The sequence below is a fragment of the Xiphophorus maculatus genome, chromosome 18 (genome assembly GCF_002775205.1).
Source record: "Xiphophorus maculatus strain JP 163 A chromosome 18, X_maculatus-5.0-male, whole genome shotgun sequence".
In the NCBI taxonomy this organism is placed as follows: Eukaryota; Metazoa; Chordata; class Actinopteri; order Cyprinodontiformes; family Poeciliidae; genus Xiphophorus; species Xiphophorus maculatus.
This window is the reverse complement of record NC_036460.1, coordinates 19,499,514-19,517,423: the sequence shown is the minus strand read 5'-3', so window position 1 is coordinate 19,517,423 and position 17,910 is coordinate 19,499,514. Positions and strand designations below refer to the sequence as shown.

Below are 17,910 nucleotides of genomic sequence, written 5' to 3'. Positions count from 1 at the left end.
TTTTACGTTTCTATGTATGAATATGAATTGTTGCATTTGTTGGTCATATGTTATTTTTAAAAGTCATTTTCAACCTACTGCAGTTAGAAAATGAAGAAATCTGTGTTCCTTATATTTGAAAAGCTTTTTGTTTACATACAAGGAGAGTTGCATATTCTAATGACTACCATGATAAAACAAGTTAGTTACTTGATTGATTTTGATCAGCTTAACATTATGATCACCTGCTTGATAGTGTATTGGTTTCTGCTTTGCTGCCACATATCAAGCTATAGACTTCCTTTGACTACTGACGGCATGCTCGGAAATCTGCACAAGATGTTTGCAGCAAATCTTTTAATGTACAAAGTGGGGCCTTCATGGATCAACCTTGTTTGTCCAGCAAATCCCGCAAATTCTGCATTGATTAAGACCAGGGGAATTTGAAAGCCTAGTCAACACTTGGCTCCTTCAGTGGTGGTTAGGAGTCTGCATCGACGCAGTCACCTGATAAAGTTATAAAATAGAGGAGCAAAGTGGAATGAAAAATAAATTATTACCTGGTATAAAACCTCCAACATGTGATTTATTAAAAAAAAGGGTTACCACTTCTGAGTATTAATATGTTAACTAGAGAATTAGTTGGGTTATTAGTAGATTTAAATTAGTAGAAACTTTGGCCCTGTAGCCCCAAACCCAGCAAACTGTGACAAATTGTGTATTCTGACACCCTTAAGACCTACACTCATCTGTGTCGGCCCTTGTAGAATTGGCCCACATCCTTGAACATTTTGCTTGCTTAACATATCAGATCTGAGGATAAATTGCCACCTCACTGCTTTGTATATTTCAACAACTTAACTGTTTTAGCTGACCGTGGTCATGTCATACTGCCTGATAGAGCGATTAACATGTTTGATCTGGTATAAAACCTCCAACATGTGATTTATATAAAAAAGGTTACCACTTCTGAATATTAATATATCAATATATTTCATATTGATATATTAATATTAATATGAAAGGTATTGTAAATTATTGTTGTACTAATATTTGAATATCCATAAAGGAAACTGAATGCTGCTGTAACTAATATTATACAGACTTTTTAAGAGTCTAGTTGTAGATGCTGATGACTGTGGGCAGGATCTTCTGTAGGAGTCAGTATTCCAAAATAGTCTTGAATGCTAAATGCTTTCTTTTGTTCACATTCATTCTAAAATACTCTACCTTAACACATCAACTCAAAGACCACCTCCCTGAAGTCCCAGTCAAAGTGCAAGCCACAGACAATATGTTTGTCTCACATCAAAAGCAGAATTGTTATGGAAGAAAAAACGTTTCTTTGTCAAACAAGAAAAGATTTGACAAAGAAACTCCCTGACAGGGGGTTAAAGTATAACTCTGTAGTTGGTTGAGCTTTGAGGGCATGTGTGGGTAGAAAATCAAAACAGGTAACTACCATTATTGCTTACATTTAGAATTTGTTTTCCTACCATGTCTGCTCAAAGGTCCAAATAATAAAACCATTTTAACTTCCTTGAGCCAATGCTTGTTGCCACAAGGTTAGATGGTATTGAAAAACAGCATAACTCAAAGATGTGAGTGAGTCTGTGAGAAGTGCAATTGTGTGTTCTTCCCCTGGCCCCTCCATGACCCTGTAGCCTGTCTGTTCTCCTTGTATTTTAATCTATCATCACTCCCCTCATTGTCATCCCATATGCCCGGCCTCATTCTTCACTGCCACCTGTCTCTGTAAATTCTGCTCTTCCATTGCCAATGTCTTCTCCCCCTGCTTTCTTTCCAAAGTACTTGTCTGTTTTCTCTGCCTCCGCCTTTTCTGTTTTGACTTTTTGATTTTCCCAATATTCCCCCACATTTCTTCGCACTGTTCACTTGCATTCAAACCATTGTTTTTCACTGCTTCTTGTTATTTATTTCAATGTCTCTGAGCTGTTTCCTTCTCCACTTCTCTTGTATCTCTCAATTTTTGATGCCTCTAGTAGCAGATGGCAGAAGGCCTCACAGTGTCGAATGGAGAAACTTTAAGATCTGAAAGGTCTCTTGACCTCAGGAAGATATGGCGCCAACACGACCCTCAAAGAGTAATGACCTTTGCACCATAGATTTTTTTGTTTCCCCTATATTCCCATATTGCCCTCTGTTGTACCTAGTTCGCTGCTCCCACCCTGCACTGGAGGCCTCATGTGCAGCTTGCTGCCATCCAACCCTTTTCCTTTTTTGTTTTAGTCAGTTCTGATTGGATCTTCTTTTCTTCTGGCTTTTCTATCCACTTCCAAATCATTGCAAACTACAGTCACTACCTCCTTTAATTCACTGACATTGTGTGATGGATGATTAAAAAATAAATAAATTGTGCCATAACTGGACCAGAAAAATAATTCCCCTGACAAACCACCTTACAAAATAGTTTAAGGAAAGTTTTCATAGTTTCCAGCACAACATTTTTTTATTCTTGCATTGATCTTACATAGCAGATAGCGTCTTATAATTTTCATCAAAAGAAACAAATTGTTCCTATTAAAAGTAAGAGTTTGATGAGTTATAAAGAAAAAAAGTAGTTTTATAAAACTTAGCATGTACATTCAGTGCAACACACTCTTTGGCCTTTGAAAATGTAGACAGGACGTCCTTTAAAATTGCTAACAATCAAAACACTGAACTGTCACCTTTGTCTTTTTCAAATGTATTGCTTTAAGCAATGTTTGAGGAATTTAGCAGAGCAGGTGGAAAAGTAGTGTTGCTGTATTATCTTAGCTCTCTACCACAAGAACAACTCAGTGACCTTTTTGCTAAAATTCCATTAAATAGACGTAAACAGTGGGAAATAAATTAATTCTAGTACATAAACTCTTATTCAGTCCAAAATGTTGGTGTACTGATCTTGCAGATTTTTCTTACTTTCTGTTACTCCTGTTGTTTTACCCTGAACCTCCTGTTTTTCTTACCCCTGTTCAGACCCAGTGTGAATTTTCTTTATTGCATTTTAAAACAAATCCAATACTTTTACTCTGATTGTAACCTTCTGAGTTATAGCAGTCAACACTTTAAACATCTACTTACAAAGCTTGTCTCACTCCTGTTTTCTAGAACCCTGAAGTTGCTATTCTGGCAGATGTGGGAAAACAAACATCACCAGACAGAAGAAGTTGGTGAAAACTCTCAAGACAAAAAGGCCCTGAAGCCCATCTCCCTGCATCTCCTGTTTCCTGCATCTATTTCTTTCTTTCTTTGAATATCATGGTGTTATAGACCTTTACAGTCCGATTTGCTTTCAAGTGCTTTTACTAGTTATTGCATCTGGATTGGACTACCGGTCAAGACGTGGTGATGGTGGGATCATCAGAATTACTTGTAATCTAAGGGCATTTTTCGATCAGTATCAGCGGGGAAAGTGGAACGCTGAGGGGAAAAAAAATGAGCTGAAAAACAACACGGGCCTATGATAATTATTAACAATAAAGTGGATAGAAAATACAAAGTAACAACCACTATCAGGAGCAGCATCAATACAGACTGAGTGGATGGTATAAAGACACAGAAAATAAATTCATCATCATGAAACAGAACATGGATTTAATGGTAACCATACACCGACAGGCTGTACAGTTCAAGTCTGATGTTTTATATAAACACACCCTAACCTGACACACACGGGACATATGCAGACGTTGACTCCGTGAAGCTCTATTTTATTAATCAATACTGAATAACACAGTTCTGTTAAATGTCGATAAACTAAGCTGTTCCACTGGCTGCTGAGCTGGAAGTGGATCTGTACCGTGACTGGGCCATGCTATCTCCTAATTAGAATCCATCCTCTGGAAATGACAAAGTAGGCAGAAAACACAAACTGATCAAGACTCCTATGGAGAGAATGGGACAAATCTGGACACACTGGAGCCTACTCTGGAAATCTATGTTGAATCAATAAGGGAAGATCTGTGCTAGGCTACACAGTTCTCAGTGTGCTACTGCTCAAGTCCTGTATGCATCGTTTATCACTGGACGGGGTAAAGACCTTAAGGACTGTGATCGACTTCTCTCACATCTCTTCAGAAGCCTCTAAGCAGGTGAGTAGTCAATTGTTTATGCAATTAACCTAACCAAAAGAGCAATCAAAGTATCCACAACGAAATAGCCAGCTCCAGTAATTAGTGTAACATATGACACATCAGCACCCACCATGGGCATTCGTCAATATTGGGTCTTGTCTGATAGTTTTGAAAATATTCAGATTCTGCAGTCTCTTCTCTTCGTAAACTAATGAGGGCAACAGTTTAGCAAACCTCTTTCTAATTGCTGTCAGCTAGGAAATTAGAGAACCACCTCGGCTAAACAATCTGTTTCATTAGGATTTCCCTGCGACAATGTCACCACAGGCAATAGGAATTGCAACCCTCTCCAGTCTGCTGCTTTCTCTGAGTGTCTAAGCAGCTCCATGCCTCATGCACCTCTCTTCCATTTCTCTGTCCGATTTCTTCTTTGATCTTGCCTACCTGAGGCAGTGATTGAACACTGGTGGAAAATTTAATATGCTGGAAGAAGATATATTTTTAAGCAAAGTACAGCCTAAAGGGGAGTTCTGTACAAAAGAGGGTCATTGATATCTATTTAGCCAGATTCAACAAAGGTGGGTGTCACGTTCTGCAGAATTCAGTGTCTCTTCTTTAGGTTAGAGATACACATTCACTTTCAATTTGAAATTATTTTAATTTTAGATAATCAACAGCATATTCAGTGCTTCTCTTCTTTCTTACTGGGTGGACACCTCTTGATATTCATTAGACATTAAATCATAAATGCATATAAGTGTCCTTTTAGAAAATGAAAAACAAGTGAAATGTGAAGTGAGGTTTAAATGGCCCACACCTCTCCATTTTTCATCGAATTAAAGAACTCCTCTCAAACAATTTACAGCTGAGAATTGCCAATTGCCATGTTGTGTCACTAGCACCCCTGTAGTTTTAATGGGTATTTACATAACAATTTCTGTATTCTCTGCTGAGCATAGAAGAGAAGATTTTTTCAACAGTCATCTTATGTATTTATGATTTTACAATGTCCTCTTACCAGCTCATACGTTCATTCATCTAATACAATTACTGAACATACAAATGCAAAGGTACATACAAGCAAGATGGCATAAAAATCTAGCACCAGTTCTGTCTGGAGGAATGGGCCAAAGCACGAGTAAACTACTGTGAGAACTTTGTGGAAGGACACCAAAAAAGTTTAAACAGTTTAAAGGGAATTATACAAAATACTAAGAAAGCGTAAATGGCTAGCTGGAAGTAATTAAAAACAATCTGGAAAATTTACAAACCGTTTCAATAATTGCAGCACAATGTTGGTCTCTTTTAATGTTAGAAGTAAAATATGTTGTGTCTTTTTTTCCTGTTCGGCTCCTTCAGATCACTGGTGAGCAGGGGTTTGTTATTAGTGAAGCACCTCGGTGTTCTGGTGGGGATGGTGTCGTCCACACAAAAGTTCATAAAGTCAGAACTGAAAGAAGCTTGCTATATTTTGCACACAGTCTGATGAAGATGATGAATGACTGATACAGGTCATTACTGCCTCCCTGATATTGTTCATTGCTGTAACCTCCCACTGGACATTTTACTCCTTTCAATCAGATGTGGAGTTTCATTCCATTGGGAAGTGTTTATTCCTACTGACACAAGTCAAGCATCCATTCTCCAAAGTTGAATTTATACAAGCTCCAAAATAAAAACTAGTTTTGGCAAATTAACAGGGACTTTCTTATCTAGCTAGATTACATTAAGACTACACTCATATGCCACTGCTGCTGCAGTTTGCATTACATTTTGATGTTGCTTTTTAAGATTAGTCCACTTGTTTAAATGTGCTTATTTGAAATTATTTTGTCTTTAAGCTTCCCATCACAGAAAGGAATGATCTGATTATCAGTTAACTAATGAAGTGTATGCAGGCCCATGTTTTTTAATGTGACAGCAGCCATCTGTGACCATTGTACAGATGCAAGCGCCGCTCCTCTGCTGCCACTTTGCTGTATTTAAAGATAAAATGCAGGAGTGAGATCTCAGTCCAACCATACAAATTAATGAACTATGCTGTGACTTCAGTTTAAGAGGCATGTCCCATCTGGTCACTGATGTGGCGTAGACATGGCTAGATGTGAACGGGCACATATTAGTGCATTTGTATGAAAAGTGCTTGAGATAGCTGTCAAACACACTCATGTTAGAAATGACACTTTGTATTAACTTCAGTGACAGATGGTAAAGTCATTTCAGCCAACTTTCTTACTGAGTGTTTCCAAATGATTTAGCAGTCAGAAATCAATCATCAATCAAATCAGAGGATGATGGATGTAGAGTCAGAAATCAAGAATTGTGTCTGTGTGAAGAGCAGAAATTAAATATAAAATGGGCCATATATGAAAGGGAAGTGTCAAGGTCTGAAATCTGAGAAACTATCAACAAGTAAAAGTAACATAAAGAGCAGATAAAGGGTCTAAACAGTCAAATGGTAGTAGATTATTACAAAATTTATTTTAGCACATTGACACTTGCGCAGGTATTTAATGAAAAAAAATATTTAAAAAATCTTACTTAGAAAAACCAGGTTGTTTGGCTTTAACATACACATTGTTGGATTATATACTTTTTCTTTCTTACTTCAATGATAGACCAAACATGCTCCAACAGCTATGATTCCATGTATTCGTTTCTGTTCATTGTAGTTGTTCTGATTAGGCCATGCCTCAGGCAGTAACAGTACACCTGGCATTTAATTGAATTCTTTCTTCTAAAATTACTCTAATAGAAATATGTGCATAGGGAACAGTAACAGATAGATAATTCAAAAAGATGTTTTTTTTTCAGTATGATTGCCAAGTTGTTTTTGGATCTATGTGAAAACCTAAAATTTGTATCTACTGTGTTTAAAACTACTGATTTTTTATTAATGATATGAGAACAGACATATTGCTACAAAACTATTAGTAAGTATAATAGTTAAAGGTTAAAAGGTGTATTAGACTGGTAAAAACCTTACCCATGTTCTATACTTTGCTTCGTATAGAGGATCTGGACACTCGGATATTGAGAAATAATTTCTTCCTGGCATGGATTCTGCTGAAGTTCAAGATTTTACCCAATTTTCCCAATTCCTAATGTTTGGCTGTAGCATATTTAATATGTCAGTTTGACACTTTGAAGCTTACCGGAACTTGTGTGTAGCTTAAATAATCATATTTCATTGTGAAAAGAGAAGTGCCGAGTTGAACAAGATGGATGTCAATGTTAATTCAATATTTGGAATAATGGCCGAAAAGGACTGAATGGCTACGTTCACTTCCTCTGCCGCCATTGGCAAAGTACAACCATAGCAGCCTACAAGTCTAAAACAGTGCAGAAACTCGACATCATCATTCATAACTCCTCCTTCTATTGCAGCCACAGAAATCAAACTCAATAGGAGAAATTACAGACGGAGCACTGGAGGGAGATGAGAACTGAGCAGAACTGCATAGGAAGGGAATGGGCAGGCTAGTGTTGTATATCTCACTCAGCTTGAATTACGAGAAGAAAAAAAAAACCCAATAGTTTCAGCGTTTAGATAGGAAAGGTAAGGACTAAAATGGGAGGAGGTGGGATATGAAGAGAAGAAGTGTAAAGATGACAGGCAAGAGAAGATGAGGAGGAGAGGTGGAAGAAATAGGAACAGAGGGGGAAACAGAAGGAGAACAGTGAGTGGGATGCGTGGCGAATTGCTCAGTGTGTATCGAGCTCCAGCTGTATTGTGCTGTGAGGTGCCTTTGGTTCCTCTGAGAGGAAACATGGTACTATGAATAATAGATGACAATGGATGCACACATGGCATGTTTATTTTTGAAAGCGTTTATTTTGTGACCCTCTTTCCTCTCCTAAATGTCTAAAAAAGATCTTGCCAGCTCAGATAAACAGATACGCAGATAGATACAGTTTTTTATATTCCAATCTGTTGATGAGGTGGCGATGTAATGTGGGTTTAAATGATAGGAGACAGTATTCTGAGTATTAACCTTTTGAGTAATTTATAATAAGATGCAACCCCGTCATAAGAATTATTTCAGTTTTGAATGCACGTGGATTGATTATAAAATATATAATTCATGGTAAAGTTGAATAATGTCTTTGTAAATTGTAAATGCAACTTTTTTTATATCTTAAAATTCTGACCAGTATTCTCTTAGCTCTGTATTTGTGAAATTTAATTTTGATTTTGTAAAGTAGCTTTAGATTTATAACCACATTAAGATATAATTGAAAGTGTTAACACAATTAAAAACCTTTGCTTACCAGTGATGGCAAGGTTAAACTGTAGCAACAACACTGAATATTCTCATTCATAGATTAAACCAGCATCAATATTTCTTCGTTTGTGGTCAGTTGTAGCGCAAGCAGTGGGGTGTCATCCTGCCTGGTTTCAGTTTACGAGTACAGTCGCATTCATCTTGACTTTCTCTGATTAACAGTGTGGTGCCAGAAACTGGGACAAAAATGCATATTTTGTTATATCTGAGCTTTAAAAGGACATGGGATAGGTGTGATATTATTGTAACAAACAAAAAAAAGACATTTTGCCAAACTGCAAACCAATTACTTGAAAAATGCAGCTCCAACACAGCACAACAAAGGATGTAGCTTGAGCAGTTGCTATCATACCAGAAGTTGCTGACATAATCAGTCATGTCAGCATGTGCTACCTCATTTATACATAGAAAACTGGATAGAAGTCACAGATGCCCATCCATCATTTTAGTACCAAAACATGTTAAACAAATAAGCCTATTAGTTTAACACAAATTTAATCTCAATATAGTCGATGGCATCCTAGTCATAGCAGTTTTCTCAATGAGTACAGAGACAAGGTCTACAAAATGTCTTACTCTATTTGGGATCTTGCTGGATGCTGGAAAAGTTGAAAACAGAACTGGACCAGTGGCCAATGTAAGAGAAAGAGGAATCACACCTGTGGCAGAAGTCCTCAACATGTCTCGGCTGTTGACCCCAATAGTAGTCCTGGTGAAGGAGGCCCAAAGTAAAATACTTCTCTTTCTCCTCTCGCTTTTCACAGAGATCCCAATCTGTTACAGCAGGTACAGCTGTAGCACAGATTACCGGATACAGTAACACACACTGTTATTCAGGACCTGGCTGACGCACACCATTACCTCTCATTCTTAGACACTCTCTGTCTATGTCCAGACAGGTTGGGACCAGTTGGGGCAAGAATTGGAGTTTATGCTTAAAACATAATTTATTTGTTGTTCAGTAGGGGGACAAGGTCGGGTTTAGATGGTTGAGTTGGCCCAGAACAGCTAAATTATCATTCATTTGAACTTGGAGCCTGAGATTATGTTGAGGAAGCCACAATTATTTTAATAACATGTAAAAACATTATCAATACCCAATCTAGTTGACATTTACTGATATACTGAATTTGGAAGCCAGAGAAGCATGTATGTAATGAAGGGAAAGAGTCAGAACAGCATTAACCTCTGCAAAAACAAAAATGTAATTGAATGCTGAAAATTTGGACAGCTCAGCATTAGTTGAAATATGATCCCTACAACCTTTTCTCTGCTTCTGCACAAAAGCTTTAAATACCTCTCATCACTCAGACCAAATTGGAACTGCCTGATGTTTTGTGCAGCATCAACATAAAATGCAAAAAAAAGAACAACAACAACAACAAAGAAGAGGAATACGTGGCAGCATGCAAAAACTTGTTAGAAAAAAATGTCTTCATAATTTGGCTTATAAATCAGTGTCTCTGTAAAAGCAATACAATCAATTTTCTGCAGGGACCTGACGTAGACAGCATTGTCTTCAAGCTTTAAGTGTTTTAACTTTCAATAGTATAAAGTGCATTTAGAATTAGAGTTCTCAAATAGGTTTATTTATCAACAATAAACTTTTTTCTGAGTAAATTACCATTGTTCTGTGTGAAAATTGGTTTGTTTCCATAGATGAAGTACCCTGGCACCGAATAGTTCCTCCTCCTGCAAGAGTTTGCTGTGATATGAGGAAACGAACCTCCACTCAGCTCCAACTGTGGAGTATAGAATGCAGTTAAGAGTGAAATCAGACTAAAATGAGAGACTAATCTCTCATTGTTTGCAGGAGAAAGTCAACAAGCAGAGTTTCCATCTAGAGCAGTGGTCCCCAAACTACGGCCCGCGGGCCAGATGCGGCCCGCCTCCACATTTGGTCCGGCCCCCTGAACAATACCAGAGTATTTTCATATATGTGCATTTTTATTTGATAAGTTGGACTTTTGCAATAAAATAAATGTTAGTAATGAACTTTATTTATTATTAACTACTAGTTAGCAACTATTTTATACATGCATATAATTGACCCTAACCCTTTTTTTTATGTGGAGAACCCAGTGTTATTTGGTTATTATTTATTTCATAAATAGTGTTATTTCCTAACTTTTGTTCTCTGAAGAATCCAGAAAAGGTTATTTGATTGTGCTTTCTGAAAAACAATACATTTTTATGTTTAGCACTCTTACAATCGTCACACTTTTTCTGTTACAAACTGACCCCGGGCCCCCATCAGAGAAGGGACAAGTTATGTGGCCCTCACAGGAGAAAGTTTGGGGACCCCTGATCTAGAGTATAGTTGACTATTTAGACAGATTACGTTATGACAGTTTCAAAGTGGTTAAGCTCTGAAATAAATGACAGTTTCAAAACTCATGGCTTAATGAGAAGACGTTTGCAATAATACTCAGATAGTCAGTAATTAAATGTCACAACATGTAACATCAGACCAATGCACAAACAGCAGTATGTCGGCTCCATTCAAACCTATTCTGTGAATGCTCATGAATACTGGACAGTTCATTGTTCCATTTGCAAGCAAAAATGAGAGAACAAGAACTCCTCCAATGTAATTTAGAGTTAACAAACAATATAACCTGCAGTGGAGCACAAAATAGGAAATGTGGAAACAACATGAATAGGATATGTCACCAGTAAAAATGCTGGGTGCTATCCCACTGTAAATGTCCACCTTTAACTCGGGGTCCTCCACTTCTTTCAGGTCCATTTTCAGAGTAGAATTCTACTTGCCTTGCTCTGTTTTGGACCTGGTCCCTGCAGTGTAAATGTTGAGGGGACAAACCTATCCCCAAACATCTACCTTGGCTCTTAAAAAGGTTCCTGCAGTACAAGTCCAGTTTTAGTTCAATGATTCTCAAAAGGTCTGGCTTAGGGATCAACTGCAACAACTTTTATGACAAACTGTAATCAAAATTGATGAAAAGAAAAAAAGTCTATTCAAATAAATTTAGATTTAAACTGAATAAAAGACTGCAAGCATGTAATTATGCTAGGATGAAATTGTATGTTGTATAAACTTGTTGGTTAAATTAATGTGCCACAGGTCATAATTGCACATATTCATACTAATCAATGTAATGTGGATGAAAAAAAGTGTAATTATAGTTTTGGATCTTTTGGTCACTTTTTCTTTCTGAAAAACTAATTCGGAATGGTCACTAAAGAGCAAGATTTACGTGTCTTAAAAATGTTTCTAAAATATTGGAGAGAGATTAAACACAGATCTAATATTTTTTATGAAAAGGTTAGACATGACGAAAACATGGAGGAAAAAACTGAGGAACAAAAGCCCATGACGCTACATGTTCTTGAACGGTAGAATTGAAAGACAATAAAGTCCATGGAGAAAGATGTGAATTTATTTTGGCATCCATCATTTTTGGAAAGCTTTATAATAGGAGAAAATGTGAAAACTGGAAACGAAGAAAATATGTGGATAGGAACAATTCAAAATTAATGAGAAACTCAGGAATGTATACCTTGCTTGGGATTTCTTGTTTTTGAAACATGACAGGAATAGCAAATGGAGATTAAGTTGTTTGAGATAACATAAGTAAACCTGTATTTGTGCTTTGCAAAATATAATTGTATTCCCAATCTATTCTTTCCTCCCTCTCAACAATGCCAGCCAAGAAAACATAGCACATCTATAAGGAAATATGTTGCATTGTATTAACTGACTTTAATTTTGCGACCCCCTTTTCTTTTGTTTAAAAATTTTAAAAACTGCTTTTAGATTTGCAAAGCATTCTGTTGGGTTTTCAAACCAGCACACACAGATTAGACATTTGAACTGGTTGAGAAACATAATTTACACAACACTTTTTTTCTGTGGATACTTTTAGGGTTCTGTATTTTTTCAAATAAACAAAGATTAAGGAGTAACTTAAATCCAGTGTTAACATTTCAAATCTGTTGTCATCAAAACACAGGTAGTGTTGAAAATCAATTTATTATCAGTATGGAATTTTATTGTTCCCATTATTTGTTTAGGAAACTTGTGTATTTTTAATCTTTTTAGGAAAAAAAACTTTACCTTGTTCACTGATATTCTCCTATGCATACGCCCTTTTTTGACCAATTACAAACCAGAAAGCATAATTCCTTGCTAAACCTGGTGCTGTGCTGTCAGTTTATGGTATTTTACCCATTATCACCAAGGTTGACTACACTCAGCTTCTGTCAGCCACTCACTGTGAAGCTACTTAATAGCACTTGGTTTTCCAGAGAAGGACCAATCATTACTTGACCTTTAATCATTAAAATGTTTCCTTTGCAGCAATAATGACACCAAAAGACAAGATTTGTTCAAGGTTAACAAGGAGGATTAAGGGCTAACCATCTGACTTCTGTGAACATCCCCTATTAATCAGTGCTCACTTAACAGAATAAAAAAAAGGTTTAACAAATTGGTTTTTCTTGTGGTTTTTGAAATACATTTATGGATTCAGAGCTTTGCCAACAAAACCTTATTTTTACCAAGTAATTAAAAGTTGCATAGATTTGTAATGTTTTTACAAATTCCACACTGAAGTACTAAAGATGTGGCACACTAAAGGTGTGACTTAAAAAAAAACATAACTACTTTGACAGGTATGACAGTTTATCTGAGCAGCTTTATTTCATTTTGTCATTAAATTTAATATACTATGAGTTTGGCTGTATGGTAGCCTTTTCACTGTTGTGAGGGGCTCTGAAATGTTCTTTACAATTTAAAATGTATTTATTTGTATCACTGAACAAAAATATTGACACAGGTATGCCTTTTCAGAAAAGAAAAAAAAAAGTACTAATTTATTTGTTCTTTTTGAGGTAGGGGAGAATCACAACTACACATATTAAAACTGATAAATAAAGTATCTGTACTATTTAGATAATTAACATGGATAAAAATTACAAACTGATAATAAAAGATCACTGGGTTTTGGTTTGTCTTCTGTGATGAAATTTAAATTCTTATGTGCATGATTAGTAATTTTACCCCAATTCTCTTTGTTTCAGATCCAGTCCTCAGATAGAAAGCCATTTGCTGAGAGCCAAGAATTACAAATGAAGGATTCGGAAGTAATCTAAAGTAGCAGGATACCAGAGCACATCAGTCATTATTGATATCATATATCACTTTATCATAGTGTCCTTCACTACATGTCACAAAATGGTTTAATGTGAAGAAAAAAATGCAGTATGACCATAAAGTACTCTACAAGCTGTGTTATTAACATCATGACTGCTGTCATTCAGGTACAATTTGTCTTCATTATCACATCTGAGTACATTTACGTGCACACAACACTGGTGATAGCTACACACATCTCATTTTTATTTTTACTCACAATTTCACCTCTGAATATGTCTTCTAAGTATTGCTATAAACCAATAATCAGTATTTTCCAGGCTTCTCTGTAAGAGTTTTTTTTTTTTTTCCTAATTTGCGATAATTTTACAAGATGAAATGAGATTATTGGCCAAATCCGACATATACTAACCTTGTGTGTGCACTTATTTGCACTAGTTTCTGTTTCACAGTGTCACCATATATTTGGCCATATTGGTGTTTACACAGTTCCCTGCTGATATAGTTACAATTGGTAGACCAGGAAATGGGTGGAGAACCATAAAAGACCCACACTAGAACATGCACATCACAACAAGAAAGGAAAATCAAAAAAAAAGCATAAGTCCCTAGTCCTCACTTCTCCCCTCATGTGTTCCTCTCACTTTTCTGGGGGGGCTTTATATTTTCTATGTGTACATAAAGCAATTCAAAATCTATAGTTTTGTACATGTAATTTTTATGGTGTGTGGATATTTTCTAATAAAAGGAAACAAAATGAATCACTCCTGTGAGTGGCTGATTTTTCCTGTTTTCCTTTAATCACTGTTTTTGTGTTTCAGTGTGTTATAGCCTAGTTTGGTACAATGGCAAGCAAAGATATAATTACAGTGTTGTAAAACACTGGGTAATTGCTAGATGCAGCAACAGTTTACAAACAGCTATCGTATGAGGGGATTTCCCAAGTTCAAGAGAGTTGTATGTTTTTCTACAGTGTGTGTGAGATTAATAAATGCATGACAAATAGAAGCTTTAGTCTGCAACTGTGATTAAATTTGTTTTTATATTCCATGCTACCATCCTAAAACCAACTGAAAACATTGATTTTTAATACTGAAGTGATTGCCAAGCGTAGAGATATAAAAATATTAACTGAACGGGTAAGTTAACTCAGACACCTTTTGCTTTAAAACTGGTTAAACGTCAAGAAAGTAAAACTATTTTTATAGGGTAGTTTTAAAACTCAGTAAATTAGTAAAAGAATAATTCAATTGACTTTTATATTGTGGTGGAGGCTGGTCGCTTATTGGCAGATAAAAACAGGGAATTTGTGAATTACTTGTTGCAATGTATTACAATTTTAAAACAAGGACCACTAATTTTAATACTCACAAATTATTTACTCCATTCTTTAGAAAATTTTAATGCCGTTCTTCTGTGAGCAAGAATGAGCACATACCTGAATAGTAAATACTACCATGTTAGCTACCCAAGGTGAATTGATGGTTTTACACTGACATCCTGGAGTCGGTAGCAGACTACATTTTTTGACAGGAACAGCTTCCTGAGAAAATTAGACTAGTTTATTACTTTTAAATTGCTCCATGCAGAGCATCGCCACACAGCAGGGCTGAGAGTGGAGCTACCAGATGTCCTTCAGGTAGGTAAGATTGATCAGTCTTGTCTCTTTTTATCTGCAGGTTGTTAATGCTAGTTTTATTAGCACTGTGAGACACATACAGGTGGTAAAACTGTCATCTACTGCTGTGTGTGGTGCAGCCAAATTTCAAGTGGCTCATAGGCAAAGAGATATGATTATTACATGAATAAAAATAAATGGATTAAGTCTAGACAGATGGCTGATTTTGACAAAAAGAATGCAAATCAAACTTAACAAAAAAAAGATAATATTTAATTTGCTTTGAAAAGCAAAGTCAAATTAAATTTTGGGGATACATAGAATAGAATTTATTCACTTCCCATGAGGGAAATTCAAATATCCACAAAGAGAGGTAAAATATCCCCACCATGTCAGACGGGATATTTTGAAAAATGAAACATGATGCACTAACTATTTTGTACTACTATTGTAATAACAATAAAAGTGACAATAAGGACTATTTTAATATTTTTGTTGACATTGTTATTGAACTAACAGTGAGGGGAAAAAAGCAAAAGTAACAATTCCTACAATGCAGTCAGTTTTGGGGGATTTTAGCATTAATTCGATGCAGAAAAATAAAACTCTGAATCATGATAAGAAATCACAATAAGCGGCAATGACAAACTATATAATAAACGTCCATCCCTACTGAGAAGGTGTTATTAAAGCAATAAATCAAGATACACTTATACATTAACACTGATGATATACATAAATCAAAAATTTAGATTCACTGTATAAAGTGTCACATGGCCTCCTTTTTTCTTTGCTGTCTTATACTCAGTGGAAGTAAACTTTTACTATAGATAGCTCCCAAATCAGAAGTTACATGCACTCAAGACTACACTAGTTGTAAACTAACAATGAGGCCCGGTGTAATATATGACACTGTTTTGTGAGCTTTTGATGGTTCTGTCACAACATATAAATTAAATTGAGGTAAACCGTTGGGTGTATTTTAAGCAACACCTCAAACGTGCTCATTTCTTCTGTGAAATTACAAGAAAACAAAATAAAAGAGCTATAATATTAGATATACGATTGTGGTCAATCTGGATTTTGGAATTGCTGAACATTAAGTCTGTATCAGTGGTTCCAGCTGGTATTGGCCCTTTGAGCCCCTCAGCACCAAATGTATTTGATGCTGAGGCACATTTTAAATGCCTCAGCATGATCTCAGTATTTTGCTGACCATGTTTGTTCCCTTTTAAGCAAAGTGTTCAAACGCGTATTTTGAACAACATAATGCATCATGTCACAAAGCTCCGAACATCACAAATTGATTTCTTGAATATGACAATATATATATTGTACTTCAATGGTCTCCACAGTCACCAAATGTTAATACAGAGCAGTTTCAGGTTGTGGTGTTACAAAGAACATAAGATAGCCGTTGTTGTTAATTTTTATTGCCGAGTGCTTTTACACGGAGGTGCCATCTGGTTAAACTGTAAATAAAGTAAAAACAAAACATCAACACTTCGTATTGAAGTATTCAATAAACACAAACTTAAACAGATTTATTAGTTAGGCTTGACTAACCGGTTATAAGGTAAAGTTTACTCTTAAAACACTTCGTCATATAATAAACATCGGCATTCTAAAACACAGCTAGCATTCGGCTAATTAGCTCTAGCAAAACCAGCAAGCTCACGCTTAGAACAGATAACAAAACTCATCTCCCCACAGCTTACAGCATTAATATAACTCACCACGTTGGGCAACACTCATGAAGACCAGTAGAATATGATTTTATTGTAGATTCAGCTTGTTAGCTTCAGCTAACGGCAGTCTCAGTGCAGTACTGGCCTGCGGTAAGTTTCTTCTCTTGTTTCACCTCCCCTCCCGTACCAATGCAAAGCAACTACAGAGCCCCCTAGCGGAATGGGAGGAGTGAATCCAACATGTGGTGCAACGAAAGATTTACATTATAAATATGCAGCTAATCCACAACAACTCCATCATAAAATAATTTCATTATGGACCAAAATCTCTAAGGAATGTTCTTAATACCTTGATTATTCTGTACTATAAAACATTTAGGGAGTTATGAAGGTTAAAATGAGTCTAAACCAATAGAAGCAAAATAAAATGGCTGCTTAGTGTAGATGATTTATATACATGTTACACCAAAGGCTTTAATTGTCCCCTAAGGCCAAAAGAAAACAATTTTGCCCCTTGCTGAGCAACATGAAAATTGGATGGAGGTACTGATCATTTAGAAATATGTAATGAAATTAACATGAGGAGCAAGCAACTCTAGGCTTTTTATTTTGCAATTACTATCAGAACAAGGAAGGCATTACTACAGCTCAGATATAACACAATAGCAAGCGCTGACCTTTTCAACCAAAAGCCGTGGTGATTAATGGTTACACAAGGTATACACATACCAAAAGCGGAGGACAGAAAGACAGACAGACACACACACACACACACACACACACACACACACTTAGCCCACAGTGATTGAGTACTAGGCTTACTTATAGATAATGTCAGAGTACACTAAGGTACATTTGTATTAGGTTTTATGTAACAAGCATAATACATAATTTGCTCATTAAGGGCTTGTCTGCAGTCAAGTTTTGTAATCTGTCTGTGAGAAAAAAAATCAAGCAATGGCTCCTCCCAGTGGTCCTGCTGCCATTTGCAGAAATACACCACTCCCAGTTAGATACAACCAGACCCAGAAGGAATGTCATAGCACTGTCAGTAAGGTCCTTACACATCCTTCCTCCACATGGTTTGTATGCTGCAGCTGTGCTAATGAGAGAGAAAAACCTAACGTTACAGGAAAACTAACAATTC

At 36.2% G+C, this 17,910-nt stretch overlaps 1 protein-coding gene across 2 annotated transcripts in view; it reads left to right on the top strand.

Annotated features, from left to right (window-relative positions):
* Positions 1-14,200, top strand: part of LOC102229148 (leucine-rich repeat and fibronectin type III domain-containing protein 1-like protein) — a 192,813-nt gene extending 178,613 nt beyond the window's left edge. For both annotated transcript variants that reach the window (XM_023351849.1, XM_023351848.1), the window contains 2 exons: positions 3,091-4,073; positions 13,385-14,200. In XM_023351849.1, the coding sequence (XP_023207617.1) occupies positions 3,091-3,098 (8 nt within the window). In that variant the 3' untranslated portion in view covers positions 3,099-4,073; positions 13,385-14,200. The remainder of the gene's footprint in view (positions 1-3,090; positions 4,074-13,384) is intronic.
* The last annotated feature ends 3,710 nt before the right edge of the window (positions 14,201-17,910 follow it).